Source organism: Alosa pseudoharengus, unplaced genomic scaffold (assembly GCF_046254945.1).
Source record: "Alosa pseudoharengus isolate Yale_2024_CS ecotype anadromous, Long Island Sound unplaced genomic scaffold, YU_APseudo_1.1 YU_APseudo_1.1_scf_1, whole genome shotgun sequence".
In the NCBI taxonomy this organism is placed as follows: Eukaryota; Metazoa; Chordata; class Actinopteri; order Clupeiformes; family Clupeidae; genus Alosa; species Alosa pseudoharengus.
This window is the reverse complement of record NW_027468564.1, coordinates 32,543,789-32,565,210: the sequence shown is the minus strand read 5'-3', so window position 1 is coordinate 32,565,210 and position 21,422 is coordinate 32,543,789. Positions and strand designations below refer to the sequence as shown.

Below are 21,422 nucleotides of genomic sequence, written 5' to 3'. Positions count from 1 at the left end.
AATGCACAGATGTTTCTATTCATGTAGAAGTCCATCATCTTCATCTTGATGTTGAAGTCCTTCATCTCTATTCTTCAGGTGATCCAGAGGAGAATGGATGGCACTGTGAACTTCTACAGGCCCTGGGATCAGTACAAGAAGGGCTTTGGGAACCAGAATGGAGAGTACTGGCTGGGTACGCATGGACACGGACACACACACACACAGACTCTATCACTAGCTTACACACACACACACTCTCTCACTCTCTTAGACACACACACTCTCTCTCTCTCTCTCTCACTCTCTTAGACACACACACTCTCTCTCTCTCTCTCTCTCACTCTCTTAGACACACACACTCTCTCTCTATTTCTCTCTCACTCACTCACTCACTCCCTCACTCTGTCTCTGTGTCTGTGCTGTGTGAATGTTCAGGACTGGAGTGGCTGCACCAGCTCACCAGTAAGAAGGCGTACGAGCTGAGGGTGGACATGGAGGACTTTGAGGGGGGGCAGGTCCACGCCCCGTACTCCTCCTTCTCTGTGGCCTCGGAGACTGACGGCTACCAGCTACAGGTGTCTGGATACAAAGACGGGGGAGCAGGTAGGAATGGACGCAGGCACACACACACACAAACACACACACACACACAGACTCTCTCTCTCTCTCACACACACACACACACATACACACACACAGACTCTCTCTCTCTCTCTCACACACACACACACACACACAGACTCTCTCTCTTTCTCTCTCTCTCTCTCACACACACACACACACACACATACACACACACACAAACACCAAAAAAGCTCCAATCAATGATATTACCCAATCAATCCTCGTTTTAAAATCTACAATCAGTTCAATGAAAAAGCAACACTGAAAACTAAACATGCAGTTATGTGTTCCATCCACCAGGGGACGCCCTCGTTCATCACAATGGAAGGAAGTTCACCACCTTCGACAGGGATCAGGATCTGTCTTCCTCTGAGAACTGCGCTCTGTTGTACTTCGGGGCCTTCTGGTACAACAACTGCCACCACACCAACCCCAACGGGCTCTACATGTGGGGCGCCCACAGTCGCTACGGCCACGGGGTCATCTGGAACCAGTGGAAAGGGTTTCATTACTCCCTGAAATCCATCACCATGAAGATCAGATCAGTTTCCTGAGGATGAGGATGATGATGAGGATGATGATGATGATGATGTGTATGTTGATGTGCATTTCTTGTACTCAGTTTGAGAAGAATAAGAAAAAAATATTTTTACAGTACAGTGTGTGTGTGCGTGTGTGTGTGTGTGTGTGTGTGTGTGTGTGTGTGTGTGTGAGAGCGTGCTCTAAGATCTGCCTTGGTCAGGGAGATCTGGATCAACTGTTGTTATTTAAGTCAGGTGTGACCGACATCTATAAGATCTACAAAACAGGAGAAAGCCATACAAGTCCTGACACAGCACATTCCCCATAGTTGGGACCTCGTATATGTTTTTGTGAGTCTGTTGGGGCCGTTTACATCACACTGCCCCTTTTCTAGCCCAACTCTCTGTGTCCAATAAATTTACTTCTTCATGAATTAATGTGTGGCATAATTTTAATTAATACCAACTTTTTGTTTGTTATTAAAATAAGTATGTGTATCACACACACACACACACACACTCATGCACCGATGGCGCAGGCTGCCATGCAAGGCAGCACATTGGGAGCACTGAGGTTAAGTGTCTTACTCAAGGAGGAGTTGGGCTCGACCCAGCCAGCAGCGTTCCGGTAGCTGGTTGGTTGAAAAGACAAAACAATGTGCAAAGTATTATTGCCGAGTAAAACTGTTCATGTAAACATGGAAAAATACACAAACACACACACACACACACACACACGCATGCATGCATTCATACAATCACAAGTCAGAAATCTGTATACAACTCTGTAGCTCATGACATTTAAACGGAATAGCCTCCTTTCTCCTCCATTCTTGCTTGTTTCTCTTTCCCTGCAGATCCGCTACTTTGTAGCTCTTTTGCTCCCCCTGGTGGTGATCTCACACCCCGTTAGTCGAAGCGCGCTGCCGCTGCCCTTGGACTGCGAGGACATCTACCAAAATGGGTCCAAGCACAATGGGGTTTACACCATCTACCCGACGACGGACGACAAGCCTGTGGAGGTGTACTGTGACATGGGGTGCACAGAGGACGAGAATCATGAAGACGGACAGTGGACGGTCAATAGGCTACCTGTCTGTCAGTTGTCTGTATGGACGGTCAGTAGGCTACCTGTCTGTCAGTTGTCTGTATGTCAATGGACTGTAAAGTATAGATAAAAGCCTACCTTACGGTCAGTAGGCTATACCTGTCTGTATGCCAATGGACTGTAAAGTATAGATAAAAGCCTACCTTACGGTCAGTAGGCTACCTGTCTGTATGCCAATGGACTGTAAAGTATAGATAAAAGCCTACCTTACGGTCAGTAAACCTTTCAAGCCAATTAATAGACTGAAAATGTAAAAAAAAAAATTGCACACATAACACAAACAAGAAAAAAAAACACACACATACAAAAAGAGAAAAGGAACATGCAGAAATGACAATGAATTCATGTTGCACCAACAAGGTTAAGTTTTAACCTGGATTAAATCAAGGTTTAAAGATAATCAGATTTACATTTAAACCATCCTTTTAATTTTGGATCATACTGTAAACCTAGATTTACTTTAATTCTGTTGCTCAAACTTAGTTCTCAGTTAGAAACTTTACATTTCAATTAGGGATTAATTTTAAACCTGCTGCTGAGGTGGCTTAATTTCTGAAATGGCTGCATATATTAGATGGATTGAAGAAAATTGAGTCCCACAAACGAAAATAAGATACCGTCTTAACCGTATGGAGTTTTATGTTGATGAGGAATTTTCAAGGAGGTACCGATTCAACAAGGAATCTGTAATAAGATTAAATCAGAAAAAAATCATGTACACAATTAAACATGGCAGTGACCATTTTTAAAGGGACACCAGGCAAGCCTGATGCTTTTTCTCTACGAAACTCCCCCTCGCTCTGTCTGAAGCTCTTTTCCTTTTCTGTGTGTTTTCCGTCAAGGGTTTTCGCTGCTTCTTCGCCGGCTCTGCCATTATACACACGTTTGCAACAATCTCTAGCGTTTCGTTAGCCTGCCTCTGTGCTGTAAACTGATCCTGCTTCGGTCGGCGGGTACGATACACTGAACTTGCAAGCGGGATATTCTTCCTACAGGCAGGGTCTTCATTCGCCCTGTAACGAGTCATTTAACCATATACCGACTTACGAAGATGAAGACGAAAACGTTGCCTGGTGTCCCTTTAAACTAGGTTTACAACTGGATTAATGGATAAACCTTGATTCAATGCAGGTTAAAACTTAGGCCTTGTTGGTGCAACCCACAGGTCAAGGTTTTAATCACGGTTCAATCATGGATTTGTTAAATGTGTTAAACCATGCTTAAAATTAAGTGGTACAACATAACTTGAATTAAATTTAAACCTAGATCTACAAATCCTTGATTAGGCCTAAACCTAATTTAATCCTTGTTGGCGGAATATGTGTAAAACAAGTTTGACACACTTCTATGAATATAAATAGGGTTTAGATGACATAAATATAATCTCTCACTGATGTGGAAAACTAACTGGTGAGATCATATCTATGACTGGCCTCTTCCTCTTTCTTTAGGTGATCCAAAGGAGACTGGATGGCACTGTGAGCTTCTACAGGCCCTGGAATGACTACAAGAGGGGCTTTGGCAACAAGGAAGGAGAGTACTGGCTAGGTAAGTGTTACCGGCCTCAGACCTAGGGGAATCTGGGCAGGTACAAGACCACAGGCTGGATAGCACTGTGGGTTGAAAAGAAGTGGAGATACAGAAATTATGTCTTTCTCAAGCACTGGACGTTTATTTCTGAGTGCTCGAGCTACCGTCTCCACGGCAACCCACTACGGTAAAGCAGTGTAACATCGCCATCTACTGGCATGAAGTGAAATACATGGTAATGTTATCTTAAATGTAATAAAACAAAAAAATAGGAGGGGGTAACTGTTTAATTAAACTAATATAAAAGGCCATTTTCTCTACCCATTACATAAGCACGGTCTTCACTCTCTGATAGCCTTTCTCCATCGATGGAGAACCAGTTCCATTCCCTTTCACGAACCAACATTTGAACTGTTCGGAGCATTCTGACCAAACAAAAAGCGGTTTGGAACATGGCACCTTAGTTCGGAGCTTGAACCAGAAAATAGATGTTTTTCCTGTGAGACGGGAGTGGGCGTGTCATTCTACCGCGTGTCATTCAGAGGGGAGAAGGCTAAAAGCTTTCCGTCGATATCAGCCAGGCTCGGACTGGTAATCTGGGCCGGTGACCTCCGGGATTTTTTTTTTTTAAGTTATTTAGCCTATTTGCGGCCCGTCATGTAGGCCTAGGGCTAGCTATAAATGCAGTTGCATCCATTTGGCTTGGGGGGTGACAGGTCAATAATTTTGGCCTCAGGTTCAGTGTGTGTTACGATCGCGCCCCCCTGCCCCACCCCTCAAGTGGATTTGTCCAAGCAGCCGCTAGTTCGAGTGCATGGTAGCCTAGGCTGTATAAGTGCCCTCCGCTGGCTGGTGTTAACATTATTGCCGTTTAACCGTAAACAGCAATCAGAGGTCTAGTTTTATTCCATAAATATATTGTTTTATAGACGTTAGTTGCACGTGCTACCAAGAGCTCATTTAGGCTAGGCCTACCTACTATAGTGCGGTTCTGTCAACATAAAAAAAACTACGGGTAGCCTACAATTTTCGCACAACTTGGTGGAAAAGTGTAGCGCAGGTTAAAGAAAACCCATTCATTTTTGGAGCTGATACTACTCAAAAGGAACTTCAAAGTATTTCCCATATAGTAGGCCTATCCTTTTAGCTCACAATGAAAGTGAAACTTGGAAAGTGGTCTCTCCACCGAGTGTTACATTAGATGCACAATCAATCGCGAGTCGATGCAGGTAAAAAGTAGGCTATCAACTGGTAGGTTAGTAACGAAGGTATTTCAAAATGTGATGATGGCACACAAACTAGGGCAAAAACGTTTACACTTGTGGTGATAGCCTACAGTTAATGTGAATCGCGGTGGTGGTGGGCCGGTCCAGGAGAAAATTGCCAGGGCCGAATTTTGCTCCCAGTCCGACCCTGATATCAGCTGTTGCATGAGTAGCCTTAACAAAACTAGTCAACTAGCACTACACTGTTTAGACGTTAAAGGTGCCATGTGTAAGAATTGAGGTAAGAATATCCAAAAAATGACCTACACACATCAAAAGAATGAGAAGAAATAAGGGTGATGATGTCATTAAAAAAATGACAAGGTATAGTGCTGCAGAGATATCAACCTGAATTAGCATGCTAAATTACTAGCCACAGCCCGACAGGTGTCATAATGCCAGTTTCGGCCATGGGAGGCGTTATGCGGGCAACATAACCGCCAGCCAAATTGCAATACACGTTTCTGTTGTTACTCTAGGGTAGACCAACTCACTTTCTGGAGGTATACTGCCCCCATCTTTTATGGAATGTGGAGTATGAATTGATTTTTGGCAGACATTACACATGGTACCTTTAAGTAGCATTTTTTCCACAGCTAATTTCTGCCGTTTTTAAGGGACAACTGTTATTTTCATTCTCCCGTTTATTAGTATTGTCACAATACCAAAATGATTGTTTCGATACAGATACCAAGTCAAGAATAGATTCTGTTTGACCCTTCACACACACACACACACATACACACACACAGACACACACACACACACACACACACACACACACACACACACACACACACACACACACACACACACACACACAAACACACGGAAATGAAGGATGAAAATGAATGAAATGAAAATGAATTCTGAATGGAACCGGTTCAGTGTTCTCTGTCGGTCGAAAAACACCCTAAATGGGTCATGAGGGAAATTGTCCTTGCTCCCCCTAGGGGAATTGGCTTGAAATTGCATTTAGAGATATAGGCTACTCAGTTATACTTGGTTTCCCCTTCTCCATTGTGATTAACTGAAAAACAAGAAATTTATTATTGTACTTATGTCAATATGCATGCAATCCAAAGACTTAATGTTTATTCATTCAAAACCCATATCTCAGTCAATTGTTCATGATTCTAAATATATTTGTTCATGATACCTAAATTCAGTCATTTTCAATCCCTGACACACATTAATGTCCTTGCATGTGTAGGTCTGGAGACAATTTTCAGACTCACCTGGAGGGGCAAGTACGAGCTGCGGGTGGACATGGAGGACTGGGAGAGGGGCAGCGTCTACGCCCAGTACCCGTCCTTCTCCGTCGACCCGGAGGACGAGGGCTACACTCTTCGCTTGAGCGGATACGTCGACGGTGGAGCGGGTGAGTCTGGCATTCTCTGAGCGATCAAAAGTATATCATCAACATTTATGTCTTCTGGACACCTGCCTTTATGTTGCAATGTAATTGTCAGTGGTTAACAAGTCAATTGTTTCCTGTAAAATGCCTTCAAATATAGAGAAGGATATGCATTTTTTCTTATTAATTAATCATCTAGCTGGACTGACTGAGTAGTGGTTGGCTGCATAGATTAAATTAGCTTTGCACATAGGGGACCGTTCGTTATTTATAAACGGGGTCACCGGAGGAAAATAGGGGAGGGTCATGTCTTTTTATTCTTTGTTGAGGGGAGGGTCACCTAACTTTTTTTGTCTAGGAGGGGGGGTCACCCATCTTTTGTATTAATGAAAACAGCAAAAAATCAAAGTGGCTTGTTTGATTGTTGATTTCTGTCGCCATATAACGTTCTCTTTCGTTCCATAGCTCTGTCAATATTGAACAATGAAAATAAGGGAGATTTCCCGGGTTTCTCACGCAAAATACGGAAAATGTCAACATCCGTCCCCATTAACGTTGGAAGGGTTGGAGCAACAAAGTAGCCTACTTTATTCACGCCTAACAGTCTATATCCATTTGGTCAACTTTATCCAGCCCTAAAAAAGGTTTACTTGTAGTTTACCGTGTAGCCTAGCCTAACTTTAAACAGTGTGCATGCTTATAAAGCATACTTGTGCTTCATTCATCCACACATCCAGCTCCTAACGTTTTGACAAGCATCTCTACCAATTGACCTTGTTCCTGCCCATCTCTAGCTTTGCTGTCTCCATCCTTTCTGTTTTTGTTGTTTGCAAAAAAATGTATAGCCTAGTAGGCCCTATTGGTAACCAGCAACAAGTGCAATTTGTTAATCACTGTCATTCTCTCTCCTGCCAACAAAAATGTGTTACGTTCCAAGTAGCAGTGCGTAATTCTGCTTCATAAAGCAGAATACAGAATACAAATACATTGGTCATATAAATAGCCAGTTTGGTCTACAGTGTAGGCTAGAGTTGGTAAGTTATGGTAGGCCAACTTGGAGTGAATATACAGGGGGATTTCTTTGGCTCTTAGCCTGGCAGGTGCGCACGTAGACATAGCCTACGGCCGAACACTGCAGGTGTAACAGAGTTATAAATGTAGTTTAGTGTTTGTATGTGATTTTCGCCGTAATTAAGCAGCTGTACTGAGATTGGTGTTTTGGAGCCCCCTTTGGAGAAACGGTGTACTGCAGCTCTGCTACTTTTTGTCCATGTGTTGTTGCCGTACCTGATCAGAAGCGTTATGCTTTGCATTGGGTAGGTAGACTGTATAAAGCACTCCCCACTTTGTTTTAATTTTGTAACTGTAAAATGTTGTCACTTATGTTATATTACTTTACATGTACTGATAGGATTTGGGTGCGTTTCTAGCAACTTGGAGAAAGTTTATTTATGTTTTCATTATGACCACGAGATCACACACTGAGTCTTACGTGACTAGCTGTATACTCCGCTAGCAACTTTCCATGCATTCAGTGTAGTTTAGTTTAGTGTGCATGGAAAGTACAATTCAGTCAATGAATTAGCAGGCAATGAATCTACAGTTAGTTTGGCATTGTGTGTGTGGATTATCTCCGTATTTCGTCTGTGAATGTTTAGTGAGTCTTTTGGAATATGAATTAATTCGTTTTGTGCGCCTGAACGTTCCATGTTGCATGCCTCCCTAGTTAGTAGGTCTGACAGTGAGGGTATATGAACAATGCATGTAATATAGCCCATGGACTCAGTGTATTCCTTTTATTTTGTATGTGCAGATGCCGTGTTATGTACACCAGTGCCTGAAGGCTTGTTTTGTTTGAACTTTTCCTAAAGGTATGCTCCAGATAAAATGTAAATTTTGTTATGTTATGTAAAGGTTTTCATATGTATTTTATATCTATCTAGTTTACTGGAATTGTATTCCTTTATAGGATGATTTGTCCTGTATTTTAAAGAATCAGAAGCGTTATGCTTTGCATTGGATGCCGTGTTATGTACACCAGTGCCTGAAGGCTTGTTTTGTTTGAACTTTTCCTAAAGGAATAAATTTCATAAAAGCCAGTTTTGGTATGAGTCCCTTCACCGCCTGACCACCGTTACACAAGCGCCAATGAATCGTGCTCTCACAACAACCACGTCGTTAACTTAAATAGGCCTACTGTAGGTTAACATCACTCTGTGTTCGCATTCAAGCAAGCAAAACGATGATTTGAATACATCTGTTTCTCTGGAAGGGCAAGGGGTAACAACAGGACAACACAGAGACAGGCCAGAATGCAGGACTAATGTTATGAGAGTATTACAGTAATATGGGATATTCTACGGGAAAATATTAAAACGGCAAGACAGCGGGGAAAAGTTAAAATGATAGGCATAAACCCGGAAAAAGTTGGCATGTTAGGTATTTTTCGGTCCCTGTGATTATTTGTGAAATTGTGCAAACGGTCTTTTCAAGACATTGTAGAGTGTAGCAAGCTCCCAAATTGACGCTCGTCTGAGAAATTGAGTTTTGGATAATGTTCAGCTTCGCCAGCTTTACAATGACTGAGGAAGCCGACGAGTCCATAGCAACAAGTTCATGTGTTAAATTTGTTATTACCCAGTGTGCTTTGTTGAATGGTCTCAATGTTTTATTGTTTTATTTCATGTGAATACTTAGGCTACTAGAGGAGTAAATTATTTCAAGTAGGCTAATGCAGTTGCAGGAAGTGTGCATTTAGTTTCCATGCTTATTGTGTTTCCACAACAATGTTAGTGAGTAAATTTACAGAAATGGCCACCATCTTGGTGAAGTGTGATGTGTAAGATCAGAAAGCAGAGGGTGAGTTTAGAACGATTGCTTAAATCGACGTGTTTTCATAGCTAGGTATCGACGATTGGCCCGGGAGGGTCATGTCTTTTTTGAAAAGACTGCTGGAGGGTCGTTGAAAATTTTCTTGCAGGCAGGGGAGGGTCATGCAACTTTTGATTGAAGCACTCAAAATCCCTCCGGTGACCCCGTTTATAAATAACGAACGGTCCCTAGCCTATCCTTTAAGTATGTTTCGCCTTGACAAAAAAAATGATCCAGGGTTTTGTAAATGTCCCCTAAGGTGATTCTCTGGAACGAGTCAACGGAATGAAGTTCTCCACCTATGACAAAGACCAAGACACCACTATCTCCAACTGTGCAGACATTTATCATGGAGGGTTTTGGTTCATCAACTGCCATTACGCCAACCCCAATGGGTTGTACAAGGGTAAGGGGCCAGTGGCAAGCTATACAGGAATCATATGGTACAACTGGAAAGGCTACACTTACTCTCTCAAGTCTATCACAATGAAGATCAAGAGGGTGTCTCTGTCTGTCTAATTTGCTTGACGCCGTCCAAAACAAAGGTGTTGATGCCTGCTAAAGCAAGTGACTAGTGTTAGACAGGTCAAGGCAGCGAGGCAGCAGGCAGCTGCCCTCCCTTTCGGACAGATCCTCTCTCTCTCTCTCTCTCTCTCTTTCTCTTTCTCTCTCTCTCTCTCAGATCAAAATGTTCATATTGTGAGACTATGGTATAAATAAAGGCATTAAAGTTGGTATTTTATTTTAAATTCCACTGGTTTCTTTGTTTGTTTGCCAACTGCATAAGACACACAACAACATGAAAAGAAGTGGAGATACAGAAATTATGTCTTTCTCAAGCACTGGACGTTTATTTCTGAGTGCTCGAGCTACCGTCTCCACGGCAACCCACTACGGTAAAGCAGTGTAACATCGCCATCTACTGGCATGAAGTGAAATACATGGTAATGTTATCTTAAATGTAATAAAACAAAAAAATAGGAGGGGGTAACTGTTTAATTAAACTAATATAAAAGGCCATTTTCTCTACCCATTACATAAGCACGGTCTTCACTCTCTGATAGCCTTTCTCCATCGATGGAGAACCAGTTCCATTCCCTTTCACGAACCAACATTTGAACTGTTCGGAGCATTCTGACCAAACAAAAAACGGTTTGGAACATGGCACCTTAGTTCGGAGCTTGAACCAGAAAATAGATGTTTTTCCTGTGAGACGGGAGTGGGCGTGTCATTCTACCGCGTGTCATTCAGAGGGGAGAAGGCTAAAAGCTTTCCGTCGATATCAGCCAGGCTCGGACTGGTAATCTGGGCCGGTGACCTCCGGGATTTTTTTTTTTTAAGTTATTTAGCCTATTTGCGGCCCGTCATGTAGGCCTAGGGCTAGCTATAAATGCAGTTGCATCCATTTGGCTTGGGGGGTGACAGGTCAATAATTTTGGCCTCAGGTTCAGTGTGTGTTACGATCGCGCCCCCCTGCCCCACCCCTCAAGTGGATTTGTCCAAGCAGCCGCTAGTTCGAGTGCATGGTAGCCTAGGCTGTATAAGTGCCCTCCGCTGGCTGGTGTTAACATTATTGCCGTTTAACCGTAAACAGCAATCAGAGGTCTAGTTTTATTCCATAAATATATTGTTTTATAGACGTTAGTTGCACGTGCTACCAAGAGCTCATTTAGGCTAGGCCTACCTACTATAGTGCGGTTCTGTCAACATAAAAAAAACTACGGGTAGCCTACAATTTTCGCACAACTTGGTGGAAAAGTGTAGCGCAGGTTAAAGAAAACCCATTCATTTTTGGAGCTGATACTACTCAAAAGGAACTTCAAAGTATTTCCCATATAGTAGGCCTATCCTTTTAGCTCACAATGAAAGTGAAACTTGGAAAGTGGTCTCTCCACCGAGTGTTACATTAGATGCACAATCAATCGCGAGTCGATGCAGGTAAAAAGTAGGCTATCAACTGGTAGGTTAGTAACGAAGGTATTTCAAAATGTGATGACGGCACACAAACTAGGGCAAAAACGTTTACACTTGTGGTGATAGCCTACAGTTAATGTGAATCGCGGTGGTGGTGGGCCGGTCCAGGAGAAAATTGCCAGGGCCGAATTTTGCTCCCAGTCCGACCCTGATATCAGCTGTTGCATGAGTAGCCTTAACAAAACTAGTCAACTAGCACTACACTGTTTAGACGTTAAAGGTGCCATGTGTAAGAATTGAGGTAAGAATATCCAAAAAATGACCTACACACATCAAAAGAATGAGAAGAAATAAGGGTGATGATGTCATTAAAAAAATGACAAGGTATAGTGCTGCAGAGATATCAACCTGAATTAGCATGCTAAATTACTAGCCACAGCCCGACAGGTGTCATAATGCCAGTTTCGGCCATGGGAGGCGTTATGCGGGCAACATAACCGCCAGCCAAATTGCAATACACGTTTCTGTTGTTACTCTAGGGTAGACCAACTCACTTTCTGGAGGTATACTGCCCCCATCTTTTATGGAATGTGGAGTATGAATTGATTTTTGGCAGACATTACACATGGTACCTTTAAGTAGCATTTTTTCCACAGCTAATTTCTGCCGTTTTTAAGGGACAACTGTTATTTTCATTCTCCCGTTTATTAGTATTGTCACAATACCAAAATGATTGTTTCGATACAGATACCAAGTCAAGAATAGATTCTGTTTGACCCTTCACACACACACACACACACATACACACACACAGACACACACACACACACACACACACACACACACACACACACACACACACACACACACACACACAAACACACGGAAATGAAGGATGAAAATGAATGAAATGAAAATGAATTCTGAATGGAACCGGTTCAGTGTTCTCTGTCGGTCGAAAAACACCCTAAATGGGTCATGAGGGAAATTGTCCTTGCTCCCCCTAGGGGAATTGGCTTGAAATTGCATTTAGAGATATAGGCTACTCAGTTATACTTGGTTTCCCCTTCTCCATTGTGATTAACTGAAAAACAAGAAATTTATTATTGTACTTATGTCAATATGCATGCAATCCAAAGACTTAATGTTTATTCATTCAAAACCCATATCTCAGTCAATTGTTCATGATTCTAAATATATTTGTTCATGATACCTAAATTCAGTCATTTTCAATCCCTGACACACATTAATGTCCTTGCATGTGTAGGTCTGGAGACAATTTTCAGACTCACCTGGAGGGGCAAGTACGAGCTGCGGGTGGACATGGAGGACTGGGAGAGGGGCAGCGTCTACGCCCAGTACCCGTCCTTCTCCGTCGACCCGGAGGACGAGGGCTACACTCTTCGCTTGAGCGGATACGTCGACGGTGGAGCGGGTGAGTCTGGCATTCTCTGAGCGATCAAAAGTATATCATCAACATTTATGTCTTCTGGACACCTGCCTTTATGTTGCAATGTAATTGTCAGTGGTTAACAAGTCAATTGTTTCCTGTAAAATGCCTTCAAATATAGAGAAGGATATGCATTTTTTCTTATTAATTAATCATCTAGCTGGACTGACTGAGTAGTGGTTGGCTGCATAGATTAAATTAGCTTTGCACATAGGGGACCGTTCGTTATTTATAAACGGGGTCACCGGAGGAAAATAGGGGAGGGTCATGTCTTTTTATTCTTTGTTGAGGGGAGGGTCACCTAACTTTTTTTGTCTAGGAGGGGGGGTCACCCATCTTTTGTATTAATGAAAACAGCAAAAAATCAAAGTGGCTTGTTTGATTGTTGATTTCTGTCGCCATATAACGTTCTCTTTCGTTCCATAGCTCTGTCAATATTGAACAATGAAAATAAGGGAGATTTCCCGGGTTTCTCACGCAAAATACGGAAAATGTCAACATCCGTCCCCATTAACGTTGGAAGGGTTGGAGCAACAAAGTAGCCTACTTTATTCACGCCTAACAGTCTATATCCATTTGGTCAACTTTATCCAGCCCTAAAAAAGGTTTACTTGTAGTTTACCGTGTAGCCTAGCCTAACTTTAAACAGTGTGCATGCTTATAAAGCATACTTGTGCTTCATTCATCCACACATCCAGCTCCTAACGTTTTGACAAGCATCTCTACCAATTGACCTTGTTCCTGCCCATCTCTAGCTTTGCTGTCTCCATCCTTTCTGTTTTTGTTGTTTGCAAAAAAATATATAGCCTAGTAGGCCCTATTGGTAACCAGCAACAAGTGCAATTTGTTAATCGCTGTCATTCTCTCTCCTGCCAACAAAAATGTGTTACGTTCCAAGTAGCAGTGCGTAATTCTGCTTCATAAAGCAGAATACAGAATACAAATACATTGGTCATATAAATAGCCAGTTTGGTCTACAGTGTAGGCTAGAGTTGGTAAGTTATGGTAGGCCAACTTGGAGTGAATATACAGGGGGATTTCTTTGGCTCTTAGCCTGGCAGGTGCGCACGTAGACATAGCCTACGGCCGAACACTGCAGGTGTAACAGAGTTATAAATGTAGTTTAGTGTTTGTATGTGATTTTCGCCGTAATTAAGCAGCTGTACTGAGATTGGTGTTTTGGAGCCCCCTTTGGAGAAACGGTGTACTGCAGCTCTGCTACTTTTTGTCCATGTGTTGTTGCCGTACCTGATCAGAAGCGTTATGCTTTGCATTGGGTAGGTAGACTGTATAAAGCACTCCCCACTTTGTTTTAATTTTGTAACTGTAAAATGTTGTCACTTATGTTATATTACTTTACATGTACTGATAGGATTTGGGTGCGTTTCTAGCAACTTGGAGAAAGTTTATTTATGTTTTCATTATGACCACGAGATCACACACTGAGTCTTACGTGACTAGCTGTATACTCCGCTAGCAACTTTCCATGCATTCAGTGTAGTTTAGTTTAGTGTGCATGGAAAGTACAATTCAGTCAATGAATTAGCAGGCAATGAATCTACAGTTAGTTTGGCATTGTGTGTGTGGATTATCTCCGTATTTCGTCTGTGAATGTTTAGTGAGTCTTTTGGAATATGAATTAATTCGTTTTGTGCGCCTGAACGTTCCATGTTGCATGCCTCCCTTGTTAGTAGGTCTGACAGTGAGGGTATATGAACAATGCATGTAATATAGCCCATGGACTCAGTGTATTCCTTTTATTTTGTATGTGCAGATGCCGTGTTATGTACACCAGTGCCTGAAGGCTTGTTTTGTTTGAACTTTTCCTAAAGGTATGCTCCAGATAAAATGTAAATTTTGTTATGTTATGTAAAGGTTTTCATATGTATTTTATATCTATCTAGTTTACTGGAATTGTATTCCTTTATAGGATGATTTGTCCTGTATTTTAAAGAATCAGAAGCGTTATGCTTTGCATTGGATGCCGTGTTATGTACACCAGTGCCTGAAGGCTTGTTTTGTTTGAACTTTTCCTAAAGGAATAAATTTCATAAAAGCCAGTTTTGGTATGAGTCCCTTCACCGCCTGACCACCGTTACACAAGCGCCAATGAATCGTGCTCTCACAACAACCACGTCGTTAACTTAAATAGGCCTACTGTAGGTTAACATCACTCTGTGTTCGCATTCAAGCAAGCAAAACGATGATTTGAATACATCTGTTTCTCTGGAAGGGCAAGGGGTAACAACAGGACAACACAGAGACAGGCCAGAATGCAGGACTAATGTTATGAGAGTATTACAGTAATATGGGATATTCTACGGGAAAATATTAAAACGGCAAGACAGCGGGGAAAAGTTAAAATGATAGGCATAAACCCGGAAAAAGTTGGCATGTTAGGTATTTTTCGGTCCCTGTGATTATTTGTGAAATTGTGCAAACGGTCTTTTCAAGACATTGTAGAGTGTAGCAAGCTCCCAAATTGACGCTCGTCTGAGAAATTGAGTTTTGGATAATGTTCAGCTTCGCCAGCTTTACAATGACTGAGGAAGCCGACGAGTCCATAGCAACAAGTTCATGTGTTGAATTTGTTATTACCCAGTGTGCTTTGTTGAATGGTCTCAATGTTTTATTGTTTTATTTCATGTGAATACTTAGGCTACTAGAGGAGTAAATTATTTCAAGTAGGCTAATGCAGTTGCAGGAAGTGTGCATTTAGTTTCCATGCTTATTGTGTTTCCACAACAATGTTAGTGAGTAAATTTACAGAAATGGCCACCATCTTGGTGAAGTGTGATGTGTAAGATCAGAAAGCAGAGGGTGAGTTTAGAACGATTGCTTAAATCGACGTGTTTTCATAGCTAGGTATCGACGATTGGCCCGGGAGGGTCATGTCTTTTTTGAAAAGACTGCTGGAGGGTCGTTGAAAATTTTCTTGCAGGCAGGGGAGGGTCATGCAACTTTTGATTGAAGCACTCAAAATCCCTCCGGTGACCCCGTTTATAAATAACGAACGGTCCCTAGCCTATCCTTTAAGTATGTTTCGCCTTGACAAAAAAAATGATCCAGGGTTTTGTAAATGTCCCCTAAGGTGATTCTCTGGAACGAGTCAACGGAATGAAGTTCTCCACCTATGACAAAGACCAAGACACCACTATCTCCAACTGTGCAGACATTTATCATGGAGGGTTTTGGTTCATCAACTGCCATTACGCCAACCCCAATGGGTTGTACAAGGGTAAGGGGCCAGTGGCAAGCTATACAGGAATCATATGGTACAACTGGAAAGGCTACACTTACTCTCTCAAGTCTATCACAATGAAGATCAAGAGGGTGTCTCTGTCTGTCTAATTTGCTTGACGCCGTCCAAAACAAAGGTGTTGATGCCTGCTAAAGCAAGTGACTAGTGTTAGACAGGTCAAGGCAGCGAGGCAGCAGGCAGCTGCCCTCCCTTTCGGACAGATCCTCTCTCTCTCTCTCTCTCTCTTTCTCTTTCTCTCTCTCTCTCTCAGATCAAAATGTTCATATTGTGAGACTATGGTATAAATAAAGGCATTAAAGTTGGTATTTTATTTTAAATTCCACTGGTTTCTTTGTTTGTTTGCCAACTGCATAAGACACACAACAACATTCCAAGAAACCAGACCCAAGAGGTATAGATGCCCCTGATAAGACCTTAAGTGTATGTATGTGTGTGTGTGTGTGTGTGTGTGTGTGAGTGTGTGTGTGTGTGTGCAGGTGTGTATGTGTTATGTGTGTGTGTGTGTGTGGGGGGGGGGGGGGGGGGCTGCTCTGTCTGTGTGTGCAATAAAGTCAGTTGTCAAACCAGAAATTGGACAGAGAGGCCCAAACATTTTGTAGAAAACAGTGTAGTCAATTGAGGTTTAGGCAACCGAGTGTAGGCAACTGAGGTTTATTGCCTATTCAAGTCCAACCAACAAAAATGGCTGGGGTCTTTCTACAAAAACAACCAACCCCTGATAGGCCTGTGTGTGTGTGTGTGTGTGTGTGTGATAGATAGATAGATAGATACTTTATTGATCCCCAGGGGAAATTCAAGTGTGTGTGTGTGTGTGTGTGTTTCCATGCATGTGGGTGGGGGACATGAGCATGAACATGTGCATGTGTGTGTGTCGGTGTGCGTATGCTAATTGTTTGTGTGTGTGTGGGTTTGGGGGGTTGCATGAGTATGAGTATGTCTGTGTAAAGGGCTGTTCACACCAGGAACAATAACTATGAAGACAACTATAAGCAACCACACTGACCAACAATAAGGAAAGTCTCACCTTGTGTCGATGAATGTGATAGATAACATTTGATGGATTCTGATTGCTGTCAGCTTTTTATTGTTCCCAAAATTGCTCTGAAAGTGATCCTCGACGATATAGTTCTTCATGTCGTTATCATTATAGTTTATGTGTGGACATCATCATACCTACTCGATACCTTTTTGCCGTTATTGTTATAGTTATCATTCTTGGTGACAACAGCCCTTAAGAGAGTAAGAAATACAACAGTAAGAAAAATAGGAGCTTGTTAAAATTCACTTGGCACTTACTTTAATGTATTATTATTTATTTTAGTGCATGGGAGGTATGCCTGTCAAGTTAAAGTTAAGCCACCCTGTCGCTCTGGTAGACTGTCTGACAAATGTCACGTATGCTTCTGGTTTGTGCAAGTAGGTCTAGCTGTTTTGACACACAAACCACAGTCAGGCACAAACTACAAATTTTTTCAATTTTGTAGGTCTACTCAAAGCAAAAATTTACAATTTGGAAACTCGGACCACCGGTGTCTTGCCTATAGTCACAACAAAAGCTGAAATATAAGATATGTTTTGTTTAAGCAATGCAAAAATGCACACAGCACAATACAATATCTGTTAAAATTATATAGATTTGTCAATTGTGTTCAGACTCAGAATGTGTGTGTTTGTGTGTGTGTGTGTGTGTGTGTGTGTGTGGTGTTTATTTTCAGCATTACGACAGATAACATAATAACTTCTGCATCAGGCATATCTATGTAATTTTTGCACTGCTGCAATCAGGGATGGATTACTGCATTGGCCTAACGGGCCCAGGCCCAGGGGCCCAAGGGGTCAGGGGGCCCTGAAGCCCAAGCCTTTGCATGGAATCATTGCCTCAATATCAACAAATCAGGATGTAGGCTATGAATCTGATTTAATTTAGTATTGGCCATCCCCAAAATGCACCAGAATACAGGAAATCACATCAAACAAATTAAAAAAATTCTGGGGGAGGACCCCCAAACCCCCCTTTCCACATATGTGACAATTAGTGGGGGGCCCTTAACACATCTGGGCCCAGGGGCCCGAAAGTTCATAATCTGTCCATGGGTGCAAGGCATTCATTCGAGACAATTACACATTTTCTCAGCACCCTCAACTGTTTTTGATTCCCCGCATCCCTTGCTACACTCTTAAAACAAATGTGTTGTCCCTCTCTGGACACAGAGATGTGTTAAAAACAACGCAAGTTGTGTTGTTTTCAACACATTTGTTTTAAGAGTGTATCTACTAATATTTTGCGGCTGTACTGGTAGAAAGTGCAGAGTGATCAGCTAATAGCCATCTGTAGCCATAATGAGTTATTGGCAGGCCTCCTGGGGTGGGTTGTTGGGGTTGTGCTGCAGATTTCCTGTCTGTGCTCTTCATGTCGGTTTGTTACTTCATTTCGCACACATAAACACACATCATTTCATCTGATCTCAACCAATCACAGAGCAGCTGCCTTTAAAGGTGATGCTCATTTACGATAGCACGTCAATTCCTCGTCACTCTCTGATCTGCAGTTCTTCTAGTCATGCCAGGCCCTGGTGTAACATTGGTTATCCTTTTAGGTAAGTGACATTTTGTATTCTATTCTTGCTTGTGTGTCTCAATTCATTGCAATGTTCAACGCTAGGTACCTTTTGGGCTTTTCGGGCGTGATGCCATTCTCTTTGAGAGCGTTTGAGACAGAAGTGGATGTGAGAGTTTGGCCTGGAGACAATGTCACTCTGTACTGTGACCAGGTTTGGACCGTAGGTTCATAAACCTACTGGCACAGAATTAATTGCTTTCAGAATAGTCACCCATCCTTTAGAAAGACAGCTCTACAACTCAATGATTGGAACAAAGACTCCAACTTAAGTGGAACTCCTCGAGCCAATCCCACGACCTCCTCATTCAGAACATCACTGAATCGGACCTGGGACTGTACTACTGTTCAGTCGGGGTCAGACAACTGGTTGATACAACTCAGCTTTTGCAACAAAAGCTATTGCATCAACTTGGAAATAGAATCTACAAGCTGTCATTTGAAGGTAAGGCAATTTGTCCTACTACAATATTCTATTATAATATTCATTGAAATCATTCACAGCGTTTAAACGGGACAGCCTACCTAATGAATACATTCCAATACCATCCAATATTTGCCGAGTTACTAAAGTTCAGTGGAAAGGGTGTGTGACATATCATTGAATGTATAATTGCAAGAAAATGTAAATAAATCCTTTGCCCTTATAATTTTATCATTTTCTTCCTCTTCTTCTTCTTCTTCGTAGTATTAGTAGTAGTAGTAGTAGTAGTAGTCGTAGTAGTAGTAGTAGTAGTCATAGTGGTAGTAGTCGTAGTATTGTTGATGTTCTTATTGTTCTTATTATTAGTTTTAGCCTAGTATATGTGATGCATGCTTTCCATACTGATTGATGCATGGTTTGTATAGATCTCCCACCCAGCCAGCCTCCCCCCAGCTCCCCTCCCCCCAGCTCCACTCCCCCCAGCCCCCCTACCCCCAGCTCCACTCCCCCCAGCTCCCCTCCCCCCAGCTCCACTCCCCCCAGCTCCCCTCCCCCCAGCTCCACTCCCCCCAGCTCCCCTCCCCCCAGCTCCACTCCCCCCAGCTCCACTCCGTGCTGGGTGCTGTTGGTCAGTCTGTGTCCTCTGTGTGCAGTGGTCTCCATAGTCACCTGCCTGAGCTGTGCTTACTGCCTCTGGTTCAACCCAGGTACAGCTTTAAACTGATCAACTCGAAAAACTGTGTCAACGCGTTAGGTAGCCGTCTGTCTGGAACACAAGAAGTGTTGTTGCTTGCTGTTGCTATATTGTATCTGTCCCTATCAAATACACCATAATTAAATAATTCATGCCCATGTGACTATATATATATATATATATATATATATATATATATATATATATATATATATATATAATGGTATATGAGGAGATTGTAACTTCTGTTATTAATGATAGGAATATTCCCAAATCTGCGCATCGAAGTACTATTCTGTCTCCTGTTAAACTTGAGTGCCTGGCTACCCTCCAAGGTGAGGCCTGTCTGCATACTGAGGTCACCTACAGACAACTGTGAACCCCATCAGGACCCATTTTTTTGCATCAGTATTTGATTATGTAGTTCTCATTGCAAAGGAGTGTGTCTTATGCTTATGCATTTGTATTATTCATTGTTAAATGTCCAGTCTAACAATAAAAAATACTATATGGATATACTGTATGTCAATGTCAATGTCAATTTATTTATACAGCATGATATAACAAACAACAACAGTTGGCCAAAGTGCTGTAAAAATGAAATAAAATAAAATAAAATAATAGTAAAATATTACTATAAAAATAATAGTAATAACAATAATATACTGTATGGATAAAAAAAAAATATATATATACGATACGGAAATAAGTCAACCATTTTTATACTGTAAACTCGAATAGTCAAAATATTTGTGGGAACTACTTGCCTAAAGGCTTTTAATTTATTCACTCAATCAATTTAAGCTAAAACAAATATGTGATTGAAATACCAGCAACTCAAATATTCATACCTAAAGTGACTTAAAGCAATTACTGTAAGTAAAAAATCTCAATTCAATCATTCGGTCATATTCAGTCATAAAGTTTTAATAATTGTACAAATAAAGTGAGAGTATCTGATCATCTGACCCCCTACATGCTCGGCCCAGCCTAAAGATGTAAACCACATCCCTTCTGAGCCTGCTGCACCTGCACAAACACACACACACACAAAAACAAAAAATACACACACACACACACACACACACACACACACACACACGGCCGCTTTACACATACACACACACGTATTTTAAGGAATAACATTTATTTATTTACGATACATGATTCATTCACAAAGAAAATTGATGTCCTTAAAGGTTGGATTTTTCCTCATTTTTTTAATTAAGGTATTAAAATCAATTTCCAAAAGATGATTTTTAATCCCTCTTTTTAGTCAACTTTAGCATGGGTTTCTTAACTTATGCACAGCAATGTATATATATGTGCATATTATACACATACACATACATTTACATATATTTACATATACATATACACACGTCTACAAAACAGAAGGCACACAACCCGATCTGCACGCATGTGGAAGCAGGAGGTGCGAGGCAGCTGGGGCGATTGTGGGTTTCCTGTTTATTTTCGCCCTCTCGTATGAGCCTCTCTGGTTACTGCATGCTGTTTGAAAAGCCTGCGGATGCACACTCTCGACTAATGAGCCCCTTCAGCAGCCCCCCGTAAAATGCACAAACACACACACACACACACACAAACACACACACACACACACGCCCCTCTGTTTCTATAATGTGGTTGCACCTTGCACACTCTATAGCTCACCAACTACCAACTGCACAAACTGCTTGCTAAACTTGCTTTGTTATGGTTGTGTCTTGTACACACAATTGTTATTATGGAAATAATATGTTATATTATTTTAATATGAAAGAGCATGGTTGCATTTTGCAC

General features: G+C 41.8%; 3 protein-coding genes across 3 annotated transcripts in view; all 3 read left to right on the top strand.

Annotated features, from left to right (window-relative positions):
• The window catches only part of LOC143125662 (microfibril-associated glycoprotein 4-like), a 2,423-nt gene extending 862 nt beyond the window's left edge, over positions 1-1,561 (top strand). The window contains exons 4-6 of the mRNA XM_076287338.1: positions 79-175; positions 418-585; positions 907-1,561. Coding sequence (XP_076143453.1) covers positions 79-175; positions 418-585; positions 907-1,160 — 519 coding nt within the window. The 3' untranslated portion in view covers positions 1,161-1,561. The remainder of the gene's footprint in view (positions 1-78; positions 176-417; positions 586-906) is intronic.
• Positions 1,562-1,657: 96 nt separating this feature from the next.
• Positions 1,658-9,823, top strand: LOC143118389 (microfibril-associated glycoprotein 4-like). The gene is made up of 5 exons (XM_076279460.1): positions 1,658-1,755; positions 1,942-2,206; positions 3,687-3,783; positions 6,244-6,411; positions 9,518-9,823. Exons 1-5 carry the CDS (start codon positions 1,658-1,660, stop codon positions 9,775-9,777), a joined length of 888 nt encoding a protein of 295 aa, XP_076135575.1. The 3' UTR covers positions 9,778-9,823.
• A 1,634-nt stretch (positions 9,824-11,457) lies between these two features.
• Positions 11,458-16,019, top strand: LOC143118379 (microfibril-associated glycoprotein 4-like). Its single transcript, XM_076279449.1, has 3 exons — positions 11,458-11,461; positions 12,440-12,607; positions 15,714-16,019. The coding sequence occupies exons 1-3, from the start codon at positions 11,458-11,460 to the stop codon at positions 15,971-15,973; spliced, it is 432 nt and encodes a 143-aa protein (XP_076135564.1). The 3' UTR covers positions 15,974-16,019.
• The last annotated feature ends 5,403 nt before the right edge of the window (positions 16,020-21,422 follow it).

What these genes read in the sequence shown, in the direction of transcription:
- LOC143118389 (XM_076279460.1), top strand. Translation starts at nt 1,658, where the DNA reads ATGGCGCAGGCTGCCATGCAAGGCAGCACATTGGGAGCACTGAGGTTA. An exon ending in ACCCAGCCAGCAGCGTTCCG is followed by an intron (nt 1,756 to 1,941) that starts GTAGCTGGTTGG and finishes TAAACGGAATAG; the next exon opens with CCTCCTTTCTCCTCCATTCT. An exon ending in ATGAAGACGGACAGTGGACG is followed by an intron (nt 2,207 to 3,686) that starts GTCAATAGGCTA and finishes CTCTTTCTTTAG; the next exon opens with GTGATCCAAAGGAGACTGGA.
- LOC143118379 (XM_076279449.1), top strand. An exon ending in ATACGTCGACGGTGGAGCGG is followed by an intron (nt 12,608 to 15,713) that starts GTGAGTCTGGCA and finishes ATGTCCCCTAAG; the next exon opens with GTGATTCTCTGGAACGAGTC.